Genomic DNA, 16,937 nt, shown 5'->3' with positions numbered 1-16,937 from the left:
TGTTGGAGGTTGCATGTTACAACAACATCTCACCTATCGAGCTCCTTGAGCACAGAGGCACCTCAAAGCACTTTACAGGGCATACAGCAGGATGGAGAAAAGGAACTGAGGGGTTTTGGAGGGGGTCAGAGGTGAAAAGTAAGATTGAAGAGAAGGCTGCTTAGAGAGGGAGAGAGGGAAGTGACAAGACCAAGACCAGAGATGCTGAGGGAGGAAATTCCAGAGTGTAGGAATGTGTTTAGGCTCCACAGAGTGATATAGGACACGGGTTCATCCCTGCAGTTCCTCCATGTGTTGATGCTGACCACAGCCCTGTGGGTCTGGACACCCCCACCTCATAGGAGAGAGGTAAAATAAGGAGGATCGTCCCTTGCAGCCATTTTCATACGCCACTGTGCAAAAATCAGCAATGGAGCTTGGCCATAGTGTGTCATTGGGGAAGGTGTATGACCACTGAAGATTACAGGAAGGGGGAACAAATAGCCAAAAAGACATTGCCAAAAAATCTGGACTGCAGCTTAGAGGCTAACAGGGTTAACTTATGAGGAGAGGTTACATAGACCAGGCTTGTATTCCCTTGAGTATAGAAGATTAAGAGATGACCTAATTGAGGTGTTTAAGATAACTAAAGCATTTGATAGGGTAGATAGAGAGAAACTCTTTCTTTTTGTGTGCGGTATCCAGAACAAGGGGGCATTAGCTTCAAATTAGAACTAGACCATTCAGGGGTGGTGTCAGGAAGCACTTCTTCAAAGGGGAGTGCAAATCTGGAAAACTGTCCCCCAAAAAGCTGTTGAGGCTTGGGGTCAATTGAAAATTTCAAAACTGAGATTGATAGTTTTTTGTTAGGCAAGGGTATTAAGGGTAGGGAACCAAGTTGGGTAGATGCAATTAAGACACAGATCAGCCATGATCTAATTGAATGGCAGAACGGGTCGGAGGGGCTGATTGGCCTCCTTCTGTTCCTATATAAGAAGGCCTTAAGCGTTGAGGTGGATCATTGTACCCAGTATTGATCCAGGTGAGATCTACAAACCAGGGTTTGCGGACTAGAATATCTTTATAATGCAGTGAGCTTGACAGAGGGTCATTAAGAATATCTCCTTTCCTCTATTAGTTTCACTCTCCAATCATCTCTCCTTACTTCGAATCCTATTGGACACATGCCTACGAAAACCAAGGTTAATCCCTGCTGGAGCATGCTTTGTCTTAGTGAAATGGTTAATATAAGCAACTGGTAGATGGATTTTGGTGCAGCTTCCTGTCAGGAACAAAAAGTGTAAGATTATTCTAATATCCTACGACTGCAAAGCAAAGCAAGGTGCCCAGTAGCCGATTGTATCCACAGGGTGCCAACACACGCAACATAAGAAATAGGAGCTGCAATAGGCCATTCAGCCTCTCAAGCCTGCTCCGCCATTCAATAAGATCATGGCTTAATAACCACCTCAACTCCACCTTCCTGCACTATCCTCAAATCTCTTAATTCCCTACGTACCCAAAAATCTATAGATCTCTGTCCTGAATATACTCAACGGCTGAGCATCCACAGCTCTCTGGGTAGAGGAGTCAAACTGAGAAAGAAAGAACTTGCACTGATTAGTTTCTTTCCTTCTCTCTGCACATCCCAAAGTGCTTTACAGCCAGTATGAATTACTTTCTAAGTACAGTTGGTGTTGTTTTGTGGGTAAATGTGACAGCCAATTTGTCTACATGCAAGGGTCCACAAAAAGCAATGCGATAAGTGACCTGATAATCTGTATTTCTTTTTTAAATGAGTTGTTGGTTCAGGAATAAATGTTGTCCAGGTTTCCAGGAGAACTCCCCTGCTGTTCTGCAAATAGTGTTATGCGATCTCTTGTGCCCACTTGTGCAGACAGGGCAGTCAAATGATGAATCCCTCATCCAAGTATGGTATCTTCAACAATGCAGCACTCCCTTAACAGTGAGCTGAAGCGTCATCCTGGATTAGATGCTCAAGTCTCTAGACTGGGGCTTGAACCCATGACACTCTGACTTAAAAGTCAATCAGCAAAAGGCTGACACTAGCTTTTATGGTGTGTAAGTTTGGCGAATAGGTAGCGGTGAAGGCCAACACAGCATGCCTGACCTGATCTCTGCACACGTGTATTTCTTCTGAGATTCATGTACTGTGGAGTGATGGGAGATAAGAGGTATAGGCGCACGATTCCTTACATAGTCAGGTGCCAAGTCATTGGGCCAGATTCCAACTGGAGGTCCATTTATTGCTCTCCCACTTGGCTTTGAGTAGAGTGGGCCTATATTCTCTGGCATTTAGTATAATGAGTGGTGATCTCATTGAAACATATAAAATCCGTAGTGAGGTTGATGTAGAAAGTCAGCTGTGATCTTATTGGATGGCAGAGCAGACTCGATGGGCTGAATGGCCTATGCCTGCTCCTGGTTCTTATGAATAACTTTTATTCCTTTGAGCTCTGGAGCGCTTTCTTTCCCCTGTTTGTTACAATTGCAATATTTCACCCCTAAAACATACTCTAATCTATTATTTCTCCACAGGGAGTAGCCAGCGGGATTGTCAGAGGCAGCGGGAAGCAGAAAATTGGAGCAGTTGCTAATCTAGTGGTATTCTATCTTGTTGGGATCCCTATCGGAATTTCGCTGATGTTTGCTGCAAAGCTGGGAATTCTCGGTGAGCCCTTGAACAGCATGTCTAATTTTTCCTCATCAGTTACCCCAATAGGTTGGGGGGCCCATGGTTACTACACGAAATGTGGAAGACTAGGGCATTAAGAAGTAGACCAAGATGTGAGCTCCAGACGTCTCCCTCATAAGTTTGACCAACTGTTCTTCGCTGTGCATTCTTGGCGCACCAAAAATAAATTATGCTTTCTTAATGTACTTTAAACTTATTTTTAAAGAAGAGCTCCTATAGTGCAGTCTGTGGGAATTCCAGCAGGGGAGAGTCTTTGTAAGCCCCACCACGTTGTGACACCATGGGCCTTAATGGAGCGCCAGTCAGGAGTGTGGGGCCTCTCTGGGGTGCAAGCTGGGTCAAAATCCTGGAACTCCCTGCCTAACAGCACTGTGGGTATACCTACCCCATATGGACTGCAGCCGTTCAAGAAGGCAGCTCACCACCACCTTCTGAAGGGCAATTAGGGATGGGCAATAAATGCTGGCCTAGCCAGCGATGCCCACATCCCATGAATGAATAAAAAGAAACCCACCAGAATAAGTTGCATAAGGCTAATCACAGGGAATTCATGGGCGTGAATGGTCGGACACGGTTGTGATGAAGCAGGCTGAGATCAGTTGTGGTGTCCGCCCCTTTTCACTGGCAGTCCAGTGCAGGCCTGGGATATTCCTGCTCTGTACATTTGGGCACCTTTTCAGGGTAGTGCACGTACACACTTAGCATGCCAGAAAGTGTGGCTTCTTGCTGTTTCTTTCAGGTCTTTGGTCAGGATTGACTATCAGTACCTTCCTGCTGTCATCTTTCCTTTTGACATTGATCTTCAGGATGAACTGGAACGCAGCTGCAGAGGAGGCAAGAGATTATACTTTAATTAAATCCAATGGCTCTTGTGATGTGGTGCTTTGATGTGCCATGTTTTGATCAAGGTTAGGGGAGGGAAGGGAGTCAATAAAGTCCCACCGTGGGTCACACTTCAGCACATTGTCCTCCCTGGGAGTGACATCGGTACGCAGACCACCTGCCACCAAGCGTTTGCCCACACCACGGTCAATCTGAGTGCAGGAATGATCCCTGCTTGAGGGTAGATGCATAACAAAAACTACTTGCATTTACATAGTGCCTATAATGCAGTAAAATGTCCCAAGGTGCTTCAGAGGACTTATCATCAAACACAATTTGACACTGAGCGAAGAAGCTATGAGGACAGGTGAGCAAAACAGCTTGGACAAAGACGTAGGTTTGAAGGAATGTCTAAAAGGAGGAGAGTGACAGAAGAAGACTTGTATTTATACAGTGCCTTTCGTGACCTCAGGATGTGCCAAAGTGCTTTACAGCCAATGAAGTACTGCCACTGTTGTAATGGAGGAAGTGCAGCAGCCATTTTGCGTACAGCAATGTGATAATGAACAAATCATCTGTTTTAGTTATGTTGGGTGGGGACAAAAATTGGCCATGACATCAGGGATAACTCCCCTGCTCTTCTTCAAAGTGGTGCCAGGGGATCTTTTATGCTACCCAGGAGGCATGGGGACCTTGGTTAAACATCTCATCTGATAGGCAGCATCTCTGATGGTGCAGCACTCCCTCAAAACTGCACTGGAGTATCAGCCTAGCTTTTTGTGCTCAAGTCTCGGGGGTGGGGCTTGAACCCAGAGGCAAGAGTGCTACCAAATGAGCCACGGCTGACAACGTGAGGTGGAGAGAGGGAATTCCAGAGTTTAGGGCCTAGGCACCTGAAGGCTCAGGTATCAATGATGGAGTGAGGGAAATTGAGGATGCGCAAGAGTTCAGAATTGGAGGAGTGTGGAGATCTCCGATGGTTGTAGCCATTCATACAGAGTTCTACTCTGGCAACATGATAGAGGTTGGGGATCTGGCTATGTCGAACTTCATGACATCACATATTTAGACTTCACATTGATGGACTATTTGGCTTTGTGGAGGGGAGGGTTACTAACCCTGAGCTACATCTTGTGTTCACCCAATATCCACACACACATGCACTTTGAGGAGTGGTCACTGGGAAGGGTTTAGGGGCAGGAAAGCTGTTTAATATTTGTCTTCCCTCAAATCAAGGCTGTTAAAACCAGGTGTAGCGCTTCTCGGCCTTTTGGCTAAGATCAAGTGTAGTATCTGTTCTTATCAGTGCTTATTTGATTGAGAAGAGACCATGATCATTGCCTTTTGATCCTGGGGAAGCTTTGAGTAAAATGGCTAAAACCAATCTTCGAGCTTCGGACCAGGGAGTGTGGAACACCGTTCGGGTGGTCGTGAAGGACAAGGAAGGAGATGCCCCGGTCGATCGCACCTTCTTCATCAAGAAAATTCTCTTCGATTGCTGCGGATTTCAAGCGACGGACGTCTTCTGCCTGCAGGATTTCCCCAGCAGTGGATACTTCGACGTGACGTTCCGGAACGTGGCGGGATGCATCAAGTTCCTGAAGGTGTTCAAGGAGAAAGGGAACCTGGCGCCACTGTCGATTCTCACAGCGGAGCCGCTCTTCACGCTTCCGTCACAACGGGACCGGGTGGTGACGATTCACCTCTACAACCCCCATGTTCCTGTCGTCTATGTACTCACCTTTCTCGCCAGGTACTTCGAGGTGGCCGGCAGCAGCACTGATGTCAAGGACCCCTTTGGGATCTGGACCAGCAAGCGGCAGGTCAAGGTGACATTGAAGGTCGATCCCAGTGGAGCCATTATCCACCCTCCCTCCAGCTTCGCTATCGGGGGAAGTCGAGGCTTCTTGGTCTACGCTGGGCAGCCCAGAGTCTGCCGCACCTGTGGCAAATCTGGTCACATGGCAGCTGACTGCAGCACGATTGTTTGCAAGAACTGCAAGGAGGAAGGCCATCAGACCAAGGACTGTAAGCAGGCTAAGTGTTGCAACTTGTGCGGTGCGGCAGGCCATCTCTACAAAACCTGCCCCAAACGCTGCCTCAGTTATGCTCAGGCAGCAAGGTCCAAGGAAAGGCCGGGAGAAGGTTCGACGAAGGCGTCCGGTGTTGGAAAGGAGACCAGCAACCTTCTCTGCAGTGAGGAACTTCAACCTGAGAAGGAGAAGGAAGGGGAGGCAGCTGAAACCAACGACCCAGCACCTACCCTGCGCCCGGAAACCCCTCCTCCACAGACAGAATCAATGGAGGAGGAGGCAGCAGATGGACAAACAGGTCAGTGGCAAGTGGTACAAAGGAAAACCACAAAGAAAAAACATCCCAAAGCGGAACAGGCCACCACCCAAACCAGTGGCAAGAGGAGGCTATCTTCTGAATCAGACTGCAACAACTCCTCTTCACTGGACGGGGGAATGCTGGAACGACAGCCCCTTCAAAAGAGGCGGCAGAACTCCAACGAGATGGATGATAAAGCATCCCAGCCCCCGGGCACTGGAAGCTGTGATGGGCCCGGCGTGCCCCAACCCCAAAGCGCCACACATAACGACGTGGCCAACACATCTCAGCTCCGGGACACCGGGAGCAAAGACGCGTCTGGCGCACCTGAGCTCCGGGAAGCCGGGAGCAGTGATGTTTTCGAGGAGGAACAGATGGAAGCAGCTGCCTAGAAGACACCCCCGATGTCACCCCAGCGGAAAAACACCTGCATGAAAAACCAGGAGGGGTTTCTGAGCCCAACCAACGTGAAACTGCTCGCGCACACGATGGGTATGCAGGAACATCCCGAAGGACTGGGACTAGCAAGGAGAAATGGAATGGGAAGCAACAAATAACTTTTAAAAAATGGGTGTAAGGATTGCTTCCATTAATGTGCGTAGCATTAAATCTACTACGCGATGTGTTTCAACCTTGGATTACCTTGCCAAGGTCAAAGCTGACCTACTGTTTCTGCAGGAGTGTGGAATACCACACCTCAGCACCTACAGGCAGTGGTCGCGATGGTGGTCCCACGGGCCATCGATCTGGTTGGGGGGTAATGACTGCCGTTCCTCCGGCCTGGGTATTCTGCTGCGGGGAGGACTTCACCATCTCCGAAGTTAAGGAGGTGGTGGGCGGCCGCCTCCTCGTAGCAGACGTGATGTACAACAACGCTCCGCTCCGGTTGATCAACGTGTACGCCCCGATACAATGCAGCGAGCGGCTGACCGTCTTCCAGCAGCTCCCACTGCTGCTGGCGACGTCCAGGCCGATCATTCTAGGCGGTGACTTCAACTGCATCATCGATGCGGCTGGACGATCCGGCAGTGACGACAGCAAACTGGACGCTACGTCCAGATTCCTAATAGAAACAATTAAAGATGCCAAACTGCACGACGTCTTCAGCAAACCTGCAGACGGAGCGCAGCGCAGATACACATGGTCAAGATCGGACGGGTCTGCCCGTTCCAGGATTGACTTCCTGTTTGTGTCCAGTGCTGTCACGGTCGGATCCACCGACGTCAAGCCGGTGTTCTTCTCTGACCACTGCCTCTTACTGGCCGACTGTCACTTACAGGACGACCAGCGGGTTGGCAGAGGGACGTGTAAGCTCAATGCTACACTGCTGACCCCAGAGAACGTTGAGGAACTCAAAAGGGATTACAAAGGTTGGAGGACCGTGAAACCCCTCTTTGAGTCTCCAGTTCACTGGTGGGAAGTGATCAAGGAGAACATCAAGAGGTTCTTCATCCACAAAGGTGTTCAGAGGGCGAGAGAGAGACAGAGGGAAATGTCCTGACTCCAGAAAAGTATGCAAAATCTACTCCGGTTGCAGTCAATGGGGGTCGAGGTCAAGGAGAACCTCCAAGAGGTGAAGAGCCAGCAGGCCTCGCTCTTTGCCAAGGAGGCCTCCAAGATCATCTTCCGGTCCAGAGTCCGCTCCATCGAGCAGGATGAGACGTGCTCGCGTTACTTCTTCCAAAAGGTACACAGAGAGAGCTCTGTTATCAGCAGCCTGAAGGAAGAAGATGGCTCGGTAACGTCTTCGCAGTCCGACATACTAAGGATCAGCAAATCTTTTTATGCTGGGCTGTATGACGCGAAGCCCACAGACAGCAGAGCCTCCCAGTCCTTCCTGTCATCTATCACAGAGGTCTTAGATGACAGCAGGAGGGAGAGACTGGACAAGCCGCTAACTCTGGACGAGCTGACAAAGGCCGTCAAGTCCTTCGAGACGAGTAAAACTCCCGGAAGCGACGGCTTACCGGTCGAGTTGTACTCGGCCCTGTGGGACTGGGTCGGCCCGGACCTGCTGGAAGTATACGAGAGTATGCTCCTGGCCGGCAGCATGTCAGAATCCATGAGGAAAGGCATCATCACCCTCATTTACAAGCGGAAGGGGGAGAGGGCAGAAATCAGAAATTGGCGGCCCATCTCACTGCTTAATGTTGACCACAAGATTCTGTCCAAAGTCATAGCCAGTCGAGTCAAGTCTGCTCTGGAGTTGGTGATTCACCCCGATCAGACCTGTACTGTACCCGGCAGGAAGATCTCTGATAGTCTCGCGCTACTCAGGGATACGATCGCCTATGTACGGGACAGGAGGGTGGACACCTGCCTCATCAGCCTGGACCAGGAGAAGGCTTTTGACAGGATATCACACACCTACATGATGGACGTGCTTTCCAAAATGGGGTTTGGGGAGGGAATCTGCAATTGGATCCAACTGCTCTACACAAACATCAGTAGCGCAGTCTCAATCAACGGGTGGGAATCGGAAAGTTTCCCGATCAAATCTGGAGTCAGACAGGGCTGCCCTCTGTCCCCGGTCTTGTTTGTTTGCTGTATTGAACCCTTTGCGGAGTCTATTAGGAAGGATGCGAGCATAAGAGGGGTGACAAGCCCAGGCAGCGGAGGCACTCAGGTTAAAACCTCCCTGTACATGGATGACGTCGCCGTCTTCTGCTTGGATCCGCTGTCCGTGCGCAGACTGATGAGCATCTGCGACCAGTTCGAACTGGCCTCGGGAGCCAACATTAACCACGGCAAGAGCGAGGCCATGTTCTTTGGGAACTGGGCTGACCGATCCTTTGTCCCCTTCACCGTCAGGTCAGATTACCTGAAGATGCTGGGGATATGGTTCCGAAGGGCCGGGGCGTGCACCAAAACATAGGAGGAGCGAGTAGCCAAGGTACGACAAAAGTTGGGCATGTGGGGGCAGCGATCTCTCTCCATTGTGGGTAAGAACCTGGTCATCAGGTGCGAGGCGCTCACGTTGTTGCTCTACGTGGCGCAGGTCTGGCCCATACCCCACTCCTGCGCTGTGGCAGTCACCCGAGCCATTTTCCGCTTCATCTGGGGATCTAAAATGGACCGGGTCCGGAGGGACACGATGTTCAAATCTCTGGACAAGGGCGGGAAAAATGTACCCAACGTGGCCCTCATCCTGATGACCACCTTCGTGTGCGGCTGCATCAAGCTGTGTGTAGATCTCCAGTACGCAAACTCCAAGTGTCACTACGTGCTGAGGTTCTATCTGTCCCCGGTGTTGCGAAGGATGGGCCTGGTCACATTGCCGCGGAACGCTCCATGCAGTTGGACCGTGCCGTACCACCTATCCTGCGTGGAGCAGTTTCTGCGGGAAAACACCTTCGACCACTGATCCATCAGGCACGGAATGTCCTCAAGACCCTACGGGAAAAGGAGACGGGGGATCCTGTCGGATGGTTCCCCGAGCAGACCGTCAAAGTCATTTGGCGGAATGCCTCATCACCAGAACTTTCAAACAAGCACCAAGACGTAGCTTGGCTGGTGGTGAGAAGGGCCCTCCCCGTCAGATCCTTCATGCACACCTGAAGTCTCGCCCCCTCCACACAATGCCCCCGCGATGGCTGTGGTGGGGAAGAGACGGTCGCCCACCTCCTCCTGGAATGTGTCTTCGCAAAGCAGGTGTGGAAAGAGATGCAGTGGTTTTTGTCGAGGTTCATCCCAAGCAGCTCTGTAACACAGGAGTCTGTGCTCTACGGGCTGTTCCCAGGGACGCACACCGAGACAAACATCAACGGCTGCTGGAGGACTATCAATTCGGTGAATGATGCCCTTTGGTCTGCCCGAAACTTGCTGGTCTTCCAGCGCAAAGAGTTGTCCACCACCGAATGTTGCAGACTGGCACATTCCAAGGTCCAGGACTACGTGCTGAGGGACGCACTAAAGCTTGGGGCAGCCGCAGCAAAGGCTCAATGGGGAAAGACCACAGTGTAAGGTCCCCCCCACCAAGCTGGACTGAGGGGCTGGATCAATGGGAAACCCCTTCGAACTGTATCGTTAATATTTTCATTTGCTGTAAATGTAAAACTGTAATTGACATGACAATTGTGAAATGGAAGGGTTGTGAAGAAACTCATGACAGTATTGAAGGAAACTGATCTCCCTTGCAATGTTTGTATTTTTTTGGTGCTGTTTGAAACTCTTTGGCAATGTAATTTTTACAGATTTTTATGAATAAAGTATATTTTGGAAATAAAAAAAAAAGTAGCACCTCCGCTGTTGCCCTAACTGAGATGGGTTTACCCAGAGAGCGGTTCAGAGGTGGAATTCGCTACCACAATGAGTGGCTGGAGTGAATAAAGGCCGTGCCTTTAGGGGGAAGTCAGATCAACTTGAGGGAGAAAGGAATAGAAGGTTATGCTGATCGAGTGAGATGATGAAGGGTGGGAGGAAGCTCTTGCAGGGCATAAACAGCAGGGACCAGATGGGCCAAATGGCCTGTTTCTGTGCTGGACATTCAATATAATGTAATTCTGTATAATGAGCCGATGGCTAACACATGGAACTGGCTCAGTGCAGGATTCCTGTTGGCGTATGCATAGCGTTGACAGATTCCATCGGCTGTTCAAGGTGGAGGAACAGCGAACTCTAATTTTCTGAGCTGGGGTACCCGGAGATTGGAACCAGTTCATGGCCTATTTGCTGGAGAGCAGGGTCATGGGTGTCACCCTTACAGACTCGAGCCCTGCAGTAATGTTCAACGTTGGAAATGTGCCACCAGTGTTCCTCCCAAACCAGTGCATCAGGCACAGTCTGTCCCTTTTGTCTGGTGTTAGGGGCAATTATAACCCAACCCACCCCTAGGGAGACTGATGGGATCAGGTATAATGCTGGTTTTATATTCCACCTGATTCTACCCTCCATTTGAAGTCGATGGACAGCAATATGCAGCGGGGAGTAAATCTGGCATTGTATCTGATCCCGTGGGTCTCCTGCCCAGTGAGTTAGCTTAAAATTGTCCCCATGTTAAATATACATTAAGCATAAGGAGTACTTGTGAGGATATCGCGGCTGTAATCACTGAACTGCTGAGTGTGCAAAGAAACAATTTAACCGTTAACTCCAGTTATGTTTTTCTTCAGGCACAAGAGAGAGTGGGATTGAGGAAGAGAATTGAACCCACCACAGTTGCTGAGACAGATGCCTCTGTCGATGGTAATGTCACAGATAGATCACACTAGATATGAAGCTAGCCAAAGACTTCAGGAGCGCACAGGTCAAAGTTGTTACTTTATCCTTGTGTGTATCATTTCCATTATTCACCCACATGAATGCTCACAGTGATCTTAATGGCCGGATCCATCTCCCCCTCTTCCTCCACTTTGTTGATGTCACTTGTCCTGGGACTGATAAAATAAAACTTTTCCCTTGCTACATGGCTGAAACTGGTGTAAACATATAACCCCCTCCACCAACGTCACACTGTGGCTGCACTTTGCACTAGCTATAGGATACACAGCAGCAACTCGCCAAGACTTCTTCAGCAGCATCTCTCAAACCCGTGACCTCTGCCACCTAGAAACACAAGGGCAGCACCAACACCATCACCTCCAAGTCACACACCATTCTCATTTGGACATATCACCATTCATTCATTGTCACTGCGTCAAAATCCTGGAACTCCCCTCCTAACAGCAGTGTTAGTGTACTTACATCCCAAGGACTGCAGCAGTTCAAGAAGGCGGCTTACCACAACTTCTCAATGGCAACGAGAGATATGCAATGAATCCTGGCTTTGCCAGTGATGCCTACATCCCGAGAATGAATTCTTATAAGTTGAATTAGTTTTGAACTTCCGTCATTGATGTGTGAACAAGCACAGCAGACAGTTTGCACAAAGAAAGGTCATGCCATGGAAAATGCAATAAATTACCAAATAATCATTTTTTTAGTGGTATTGGCAAAGGGATATAGGTTGGTTGGGAACAAGATCACCTCAATCAAATTTGAACAGATCATGACCAACTAGTCTAAAGTAAACTACAATATTGATCTGGTGAAATCTGTGTTAACAATAGACCTAATATTACAAGTAATTGTTTCTTGTAAACCTCTTGTGTTGCAGATCTTACAGAAGATGGCACCTTGGTATCATCACAGAGCCAGGAAGAGCCAGATCAGCTGGACCGTAGCGTACTGATAGCGAGTCTCGTGGGTGACATCTTGTCACCTACCCAGCTGATCATTCGGCGTGGGCTAGCCATTCTAGCAGGGCTGGTGGTACTGGCAGTTGGGATCGCTGTCCACTTTACTGATGAGCTGTAACCTCAAAAGAACTTACACTGAGAGCTTTGCTGTGTGTGGCAGACATCAAGGAGCTAAAGTCTTCCTCTGGAAGGGGACTACCTCTTGCCTCCTCTGCTGCTGCATACCTAGAACCCACCTGATTTTTGCTCCGTTGAGATTAATAGAATGAAAGTCGGGTGGGTTTATAAAGTTTGGAAAACCGTCTCCGATAGGTTTCTGCCCTGGTGTCCAAATGGAAAATGACCCCCATTGAGCTCTTTGAAACCACCGAGCCAGAGACCTAGATTCAAGGGTTCTTCAAACAACTCAAAGAGGGGAGAATGACATAATTTTGGCAATACACTTAAATGGGGGATACTTTTCTTTGTTACTTTTTTCCTTACAACAACCCATAGAAAAACTTGTGATCCCATTATTCTGCAATGGATTTGAGTTCAGGCTCCAGAGATGAAAGACTGAGGGCTAATGCACGACTGCATTGCTGTCCAACACGCACGCCATTTGTCATGTTGTGAATCAGCCACAGACGTGATGAATTGTTGCCGTTCATTTTTAGAGTCACACAATACTGAGTTGTGTTAAAGTTGTAGCGGTGGGTATGAGTATGGGTGTCACTCACTAGGCTGCAATTTGTTGTCTGTTCCTAATTGAGCAAGGAAGAATCAACCATGAGTCACATATCAGTCAGACTGCGATGATATTTATCAGAATATAGTTCAGTTTTTGAATTTGTCGTGACCAGGAAGCTTAAGGGCCACTTGCTCAATGACACAAGAAAAATATTCCGCCGTTTGTTACCTTCTCTGTTCCTGTTCTCTGGGTGCCTCTAGTGACTATACATTTATTTCCGTGGGACCGGTCTGGGAAGCACTGTGAAAGCAGGGCTGGCCTTCGGAGGAACAGTAGTCTGAATGCACTCAAAATTTTCTTGGGGTATCTAGTGACACAGGGGGTGCTAACTGAAGAACTTGGTTTTGTTTAGCTGTTACTTGGTGGTTTTCACAAAACAGTTGAGGTACGTGAGTGATAGACAGTGTTGCATGGCTGTCAATAAAGGTCAAAATGTGCAATTTTTGGCAAGCTGGGGGCAGGGCAGCAAGATCCAAATGTGTTCAGCCTTCATCTTATTGGATCTGTTGAATCAAGCGATTGAAAGGAATAGGGCGTTATTGGTGCAAAAGGAGAGATTACAGGAGGTTGACCATGAGCTTAAGGTTTATTAAATGTCTGGATGCTGTGTTCAGAAATGGCAGGCGACAGAGTGCAAACAAGGCAAGAGTCAGAACGCAGAAGCCAATGCGGAGAGATTTGTCAATTCTGTTTCCACACCACCCCCGCCCCCCCTCCCCATTCGAATCTCCTAATATATCAGCTCTGATAAAATGGAGACAGTTTACTCTTGAAGAAATTGGTTTATTTGAAATAAACTAGAGCACATTGTCAAGCACAAAACACTTCAGTTAACAGATTGTCACCACCCTTTGAGCGTGTTTACAGCAGACTTGCTTTGCAGAACAGTTGGATTGCAAAACCCTTTTGGAGCTTCTCTGGCAGTGAGTGTATCAGTCTTGATTGCTGACTGTTTAAAATCTCAAATGTATTTTCAAAAGATTGCATATATGTTTTATGAATATTGCAATATATTTTCTATCATGTGGCGAATATGGTGACCTGATCGCCACAAGTTTGGTAAGCATCTAAATCCTATTCGACAGCATTGCATTACAGCACCCAATCATCTTTTCCCCTTACCACAGTCTATATATGTATGTATTTACTCTCTACAAAATTATTCACATAGCTTATGGATATTTAACAGATTATGGATATAAATTGAAGATTACAAATTGTTTTCTCTGCAATATCATTGCTAACTGATCTGTTTAGAAAGTGAAGGAAACTTAAATAAAACTGATGTGACTTGTTCGCAATCAAGAGTACAGTAGAAAATTTGAAGGAGGGGAGTGTGATTATTGTTACTCCACAGGTCACAGCATATTATTAAAGTTTTCCCACCTACCAGAAATTAGTCATATTAGCACTTTATTAAGCCCCAGAATAAAATACACCAAACCAGGTATCTTTAAACAACAGCAAATTAACTATTTATTGATAAACTAAATCTTAAACACTATTGAGATAAATCTATGTCTAAAAGACTTTATAACTTCTTATTCCTCTTAACCCCTATGCACACACACATACATTCAAAACCAATCGTTAACCTGTTTCAAAATGATGTTTAAAATTAGTGCTGTTTCTTATGAATAAATAAATAGCTGGGTTGTAAATCTTGGTGAAATACGTTCCCAGTTTGGTGAGGTGTCCCAGTGTCGAATAATCAGATGCCACTTGAAGTCTCCAGGTGAATTTGACAGTCTTTAACGGATAGGTGTTCAAAGTACTTCAGCAGCAGCAGGTGTCACACAGTTCTTTCACCAAGGAGGATAGCAACAGGTCTATTTGGATTTTTCAATTGGTAGTCTATCAGTAGAAACTTTACTGAGAATACCAGACCTCCCAGAAACCCAAAAAGGCAACCAAATGTCACCCCTGAGGCAGAGACTTCTTAGAGATTGGAAGTAAAAAGGAATTTGCTACCTCCCAACAATGCAAAGATTGTTCCTTTCCAAAGATTGATTCTTTCCAGGGGTCTTTTCCTCTTTAGGCGAAACACAGGTAATAGACCAATGTCGATTTTCTGCTGAGAGAGTCAAAAATCCTTCCTCCCTGAGAGCACATTTCACTGATCTCCAGATCAAACAAGTTCTAGCCACTCTTTACCCATAGTCAACTGAAACAATACAGCAAGTGGCCTCACCTCTCCTGCTGTTGCCTAGGAAACAGGCTTGCTGCTTGTACACAATGTGCCCAGAGACTATAAAAGCTTCTCTCGGCCTTAAAGGTACACAGTCCCCTTTAGTTTTTAAACAGAGGAGAAAGAAACTCCCATGAGACCTCTGCCCTTGGTGAAATGAAAGGCCATTCTTGAATCTGTTTCACTACAATGCAAAACAGAAACTGAAAAAACCACTCTAAACATATTTTCACACTCATGCCCCCCATTCATTCTACTGATAATTAACAGAACTTTTCTTTGTACCATTGTTATTCATGTAACTTAACAAGGTTAAATTCATCACAAAGCATTGGCGATAATATTGTTTGTCCCCGAAATATGTACAATCTTCAAATGATAAGGCTATAATAATAAACTCCATCTAAATATTCTAGCATTTTGACTTTTAAATTTTTCCATAAATGTTAGTGGGTTATGGTCAGTGCATATTAGTGTTTCTTTATAGTCCTGGTGGACATATACTTCAAAATGTTTGAGAACCAGCAAAAGTCCTAATGTTTCTTTTTCCACAGTGGAATACTTTCTTTTGGTGGTGATTTAGTTTCTTGAAAAGTACCCTACTGGTTTTTCTGTGCCTGATTCGTCATCCTGCAATAGGATTGCACCAACCCTCAGGTCGCTAGCATTAATCACTATCTTGAAGGGTTTAGCAAAATTTGGAGCAGCCAACATTAGTTAAGATTGCCTTTAGCTTTCCAAAGCTGCCTGACATTCATCTGACCATACTACTTTTGTTTACTTTTTTTGTAACAAATCGGTTAATGGAGCAGCTACAGCACTAAAATTCCATACAAATTTCCTGTAGAAACACATGTCCCTAAATGCCTCATGATTTCATGATAAGTTTAAGGAATAGGGAACTCCACTAAGGTTTGTACTTTTGTTGTTCTTGGCAATACCTGTTCTTGCCCCACTATGTATCCGAGGTAAGTCACTCTTGCTTTTCCAAATTCGCTTTTTGCCAGATTTACCACTAAGTCCACTGCTTGCAGTTTTTTAAACAGAGCTTTTAGCTGGTTTCAATGTGCTTGCCAAATGTTACTGTATATTAGTACATCATCCAGATACACTACACAGTTGGGAACACTGGCTACCACCTGATTCTTTAACCTTTGATCAGTGACTGGGGCATTTCTTTTAGCCCAAATGGCATCACCTGGCACTGATAAAGACCATCTGGTGTGCCAAAAGCTGATATCTCTTTATCTTGAGGAGTCAAAGGAACTCGCCATATCCCTTTAACAAGTTGATCTTTGTAAGAAACCTAGCACTGCTCACTCTGTCAATACAGTCTTCTAAACGAGGAATTGAGTAGGAGTCTGCCTTCGTTACTGCATTGACTTTTCTGTAGTCTATGCAAAGTTGAGTTGACCCGTCAGGTTTAGGCAGAAAGACTATTGGTGAACTCCAGCTGCTTTGACTAGGTTCAATTAAGTTGTTTTCCAGCATGTATTGGATTTCTGCTTTTACTTGGGCCTGTTTGTCCGGACTTAAACGGTAAGGATGTTGCTTCAAAGGAACAGATTCCCTGATATCCACGTCATGTGTGGCTAAGGTTGTACATCCTATTATTCCTACAGACTCTTTTAAATGTTGTGAAAAGCCTGGTTAGGTCTTCACATTGTTTTGCATCCAAGTACAAAAGCATGTTGTCCAATTTTGCTAGCCATTCTGTTTTCACTAACCAGATAGTTGGAGGTTCAGTCTGAGAATTGTCTAGGCCTCTTTCTGTCTCATCCTCACTATCTTTTTCCTTCTCAACAGTCCCCTTTACCTGACATACCTGTACTGGCTTATCCTCCTCCCTGCAATAATATTGCTTTAACATATTGATATGACATAACTGATTCTTCTTCCGGCGATCAGGGGTATCAATCAAGTAATCTACTTTACCCACTCTTTTGATCACGTTATATGGGCCACTGAACCGTGCATTTAATGGTTCCCCTTGTA

The 16,937-nt window shown here is 46.7% G+C and overlaps 1 protein-coding gene and 1 pseudogene across 4 annotated transcripts in view; both read left to right on the top strand.

The window, feature by feature from the left end:
* The window catches only part of LOC137346793 (multidrug and toxin extrusion protein 2-like), a 47,185-nt gene extending 31,848 nt beyond the window's left edge, over positions 1-15,337 (top strand). For 3 of the 4 annotated variants that reach the window (XM_068010656.1, XM_068010655.1, XM_068010654.1), the window contains 4 exons: positions 2,539-2,671; positions 3,435-3,529; positions 10,960-11,032; positions 11,943-15,337. In XM_068010656.1, coding sequence (XP_067866757.1) covers positions 2,539-2,671; positions 3,435-3,529; positions 10,960-11,032; positions 11,943-12,142 — 501 coding nt within the window. In that variant the 3' untranslated portion in view covers positions 12,143-15,337. The remainder of the gene's footprint in view (positions 1-2,538; positions 2,672-3,434; positions 3,530-10,959; positions 11,033-11,942) is intronic. The other variant, XM_068010657.1, reaches the window with a different exon arrangement.
* LOC137346896 (U2 spliceosomal RNA) lies at positions 4,772-4,880 on the top strand (annotated as a pseudogene).
* Positions 15,338-16,937: the final 1,600 nt, after the last annotated feature.

The sequence above is a fragment of the Heterodontus francisci genome, chromosome 30 (assembly GCF_036365525.1).
Source record: "Heterodontus francisci isolate sHetFra1 chromosome 30, sHetFra1.hap1, whole genome shotgun sequence".
Taxonomy (NCBI): Eukaryota; Metazoa; Chordata; class Chondrichthyes; order Heterodontiformes; family Heterodontidae; genus Heterodontus; species Heterodontus francisci.
This window is presented reverse-complemented; position numbering and strand designations above follow the sequence as displayed.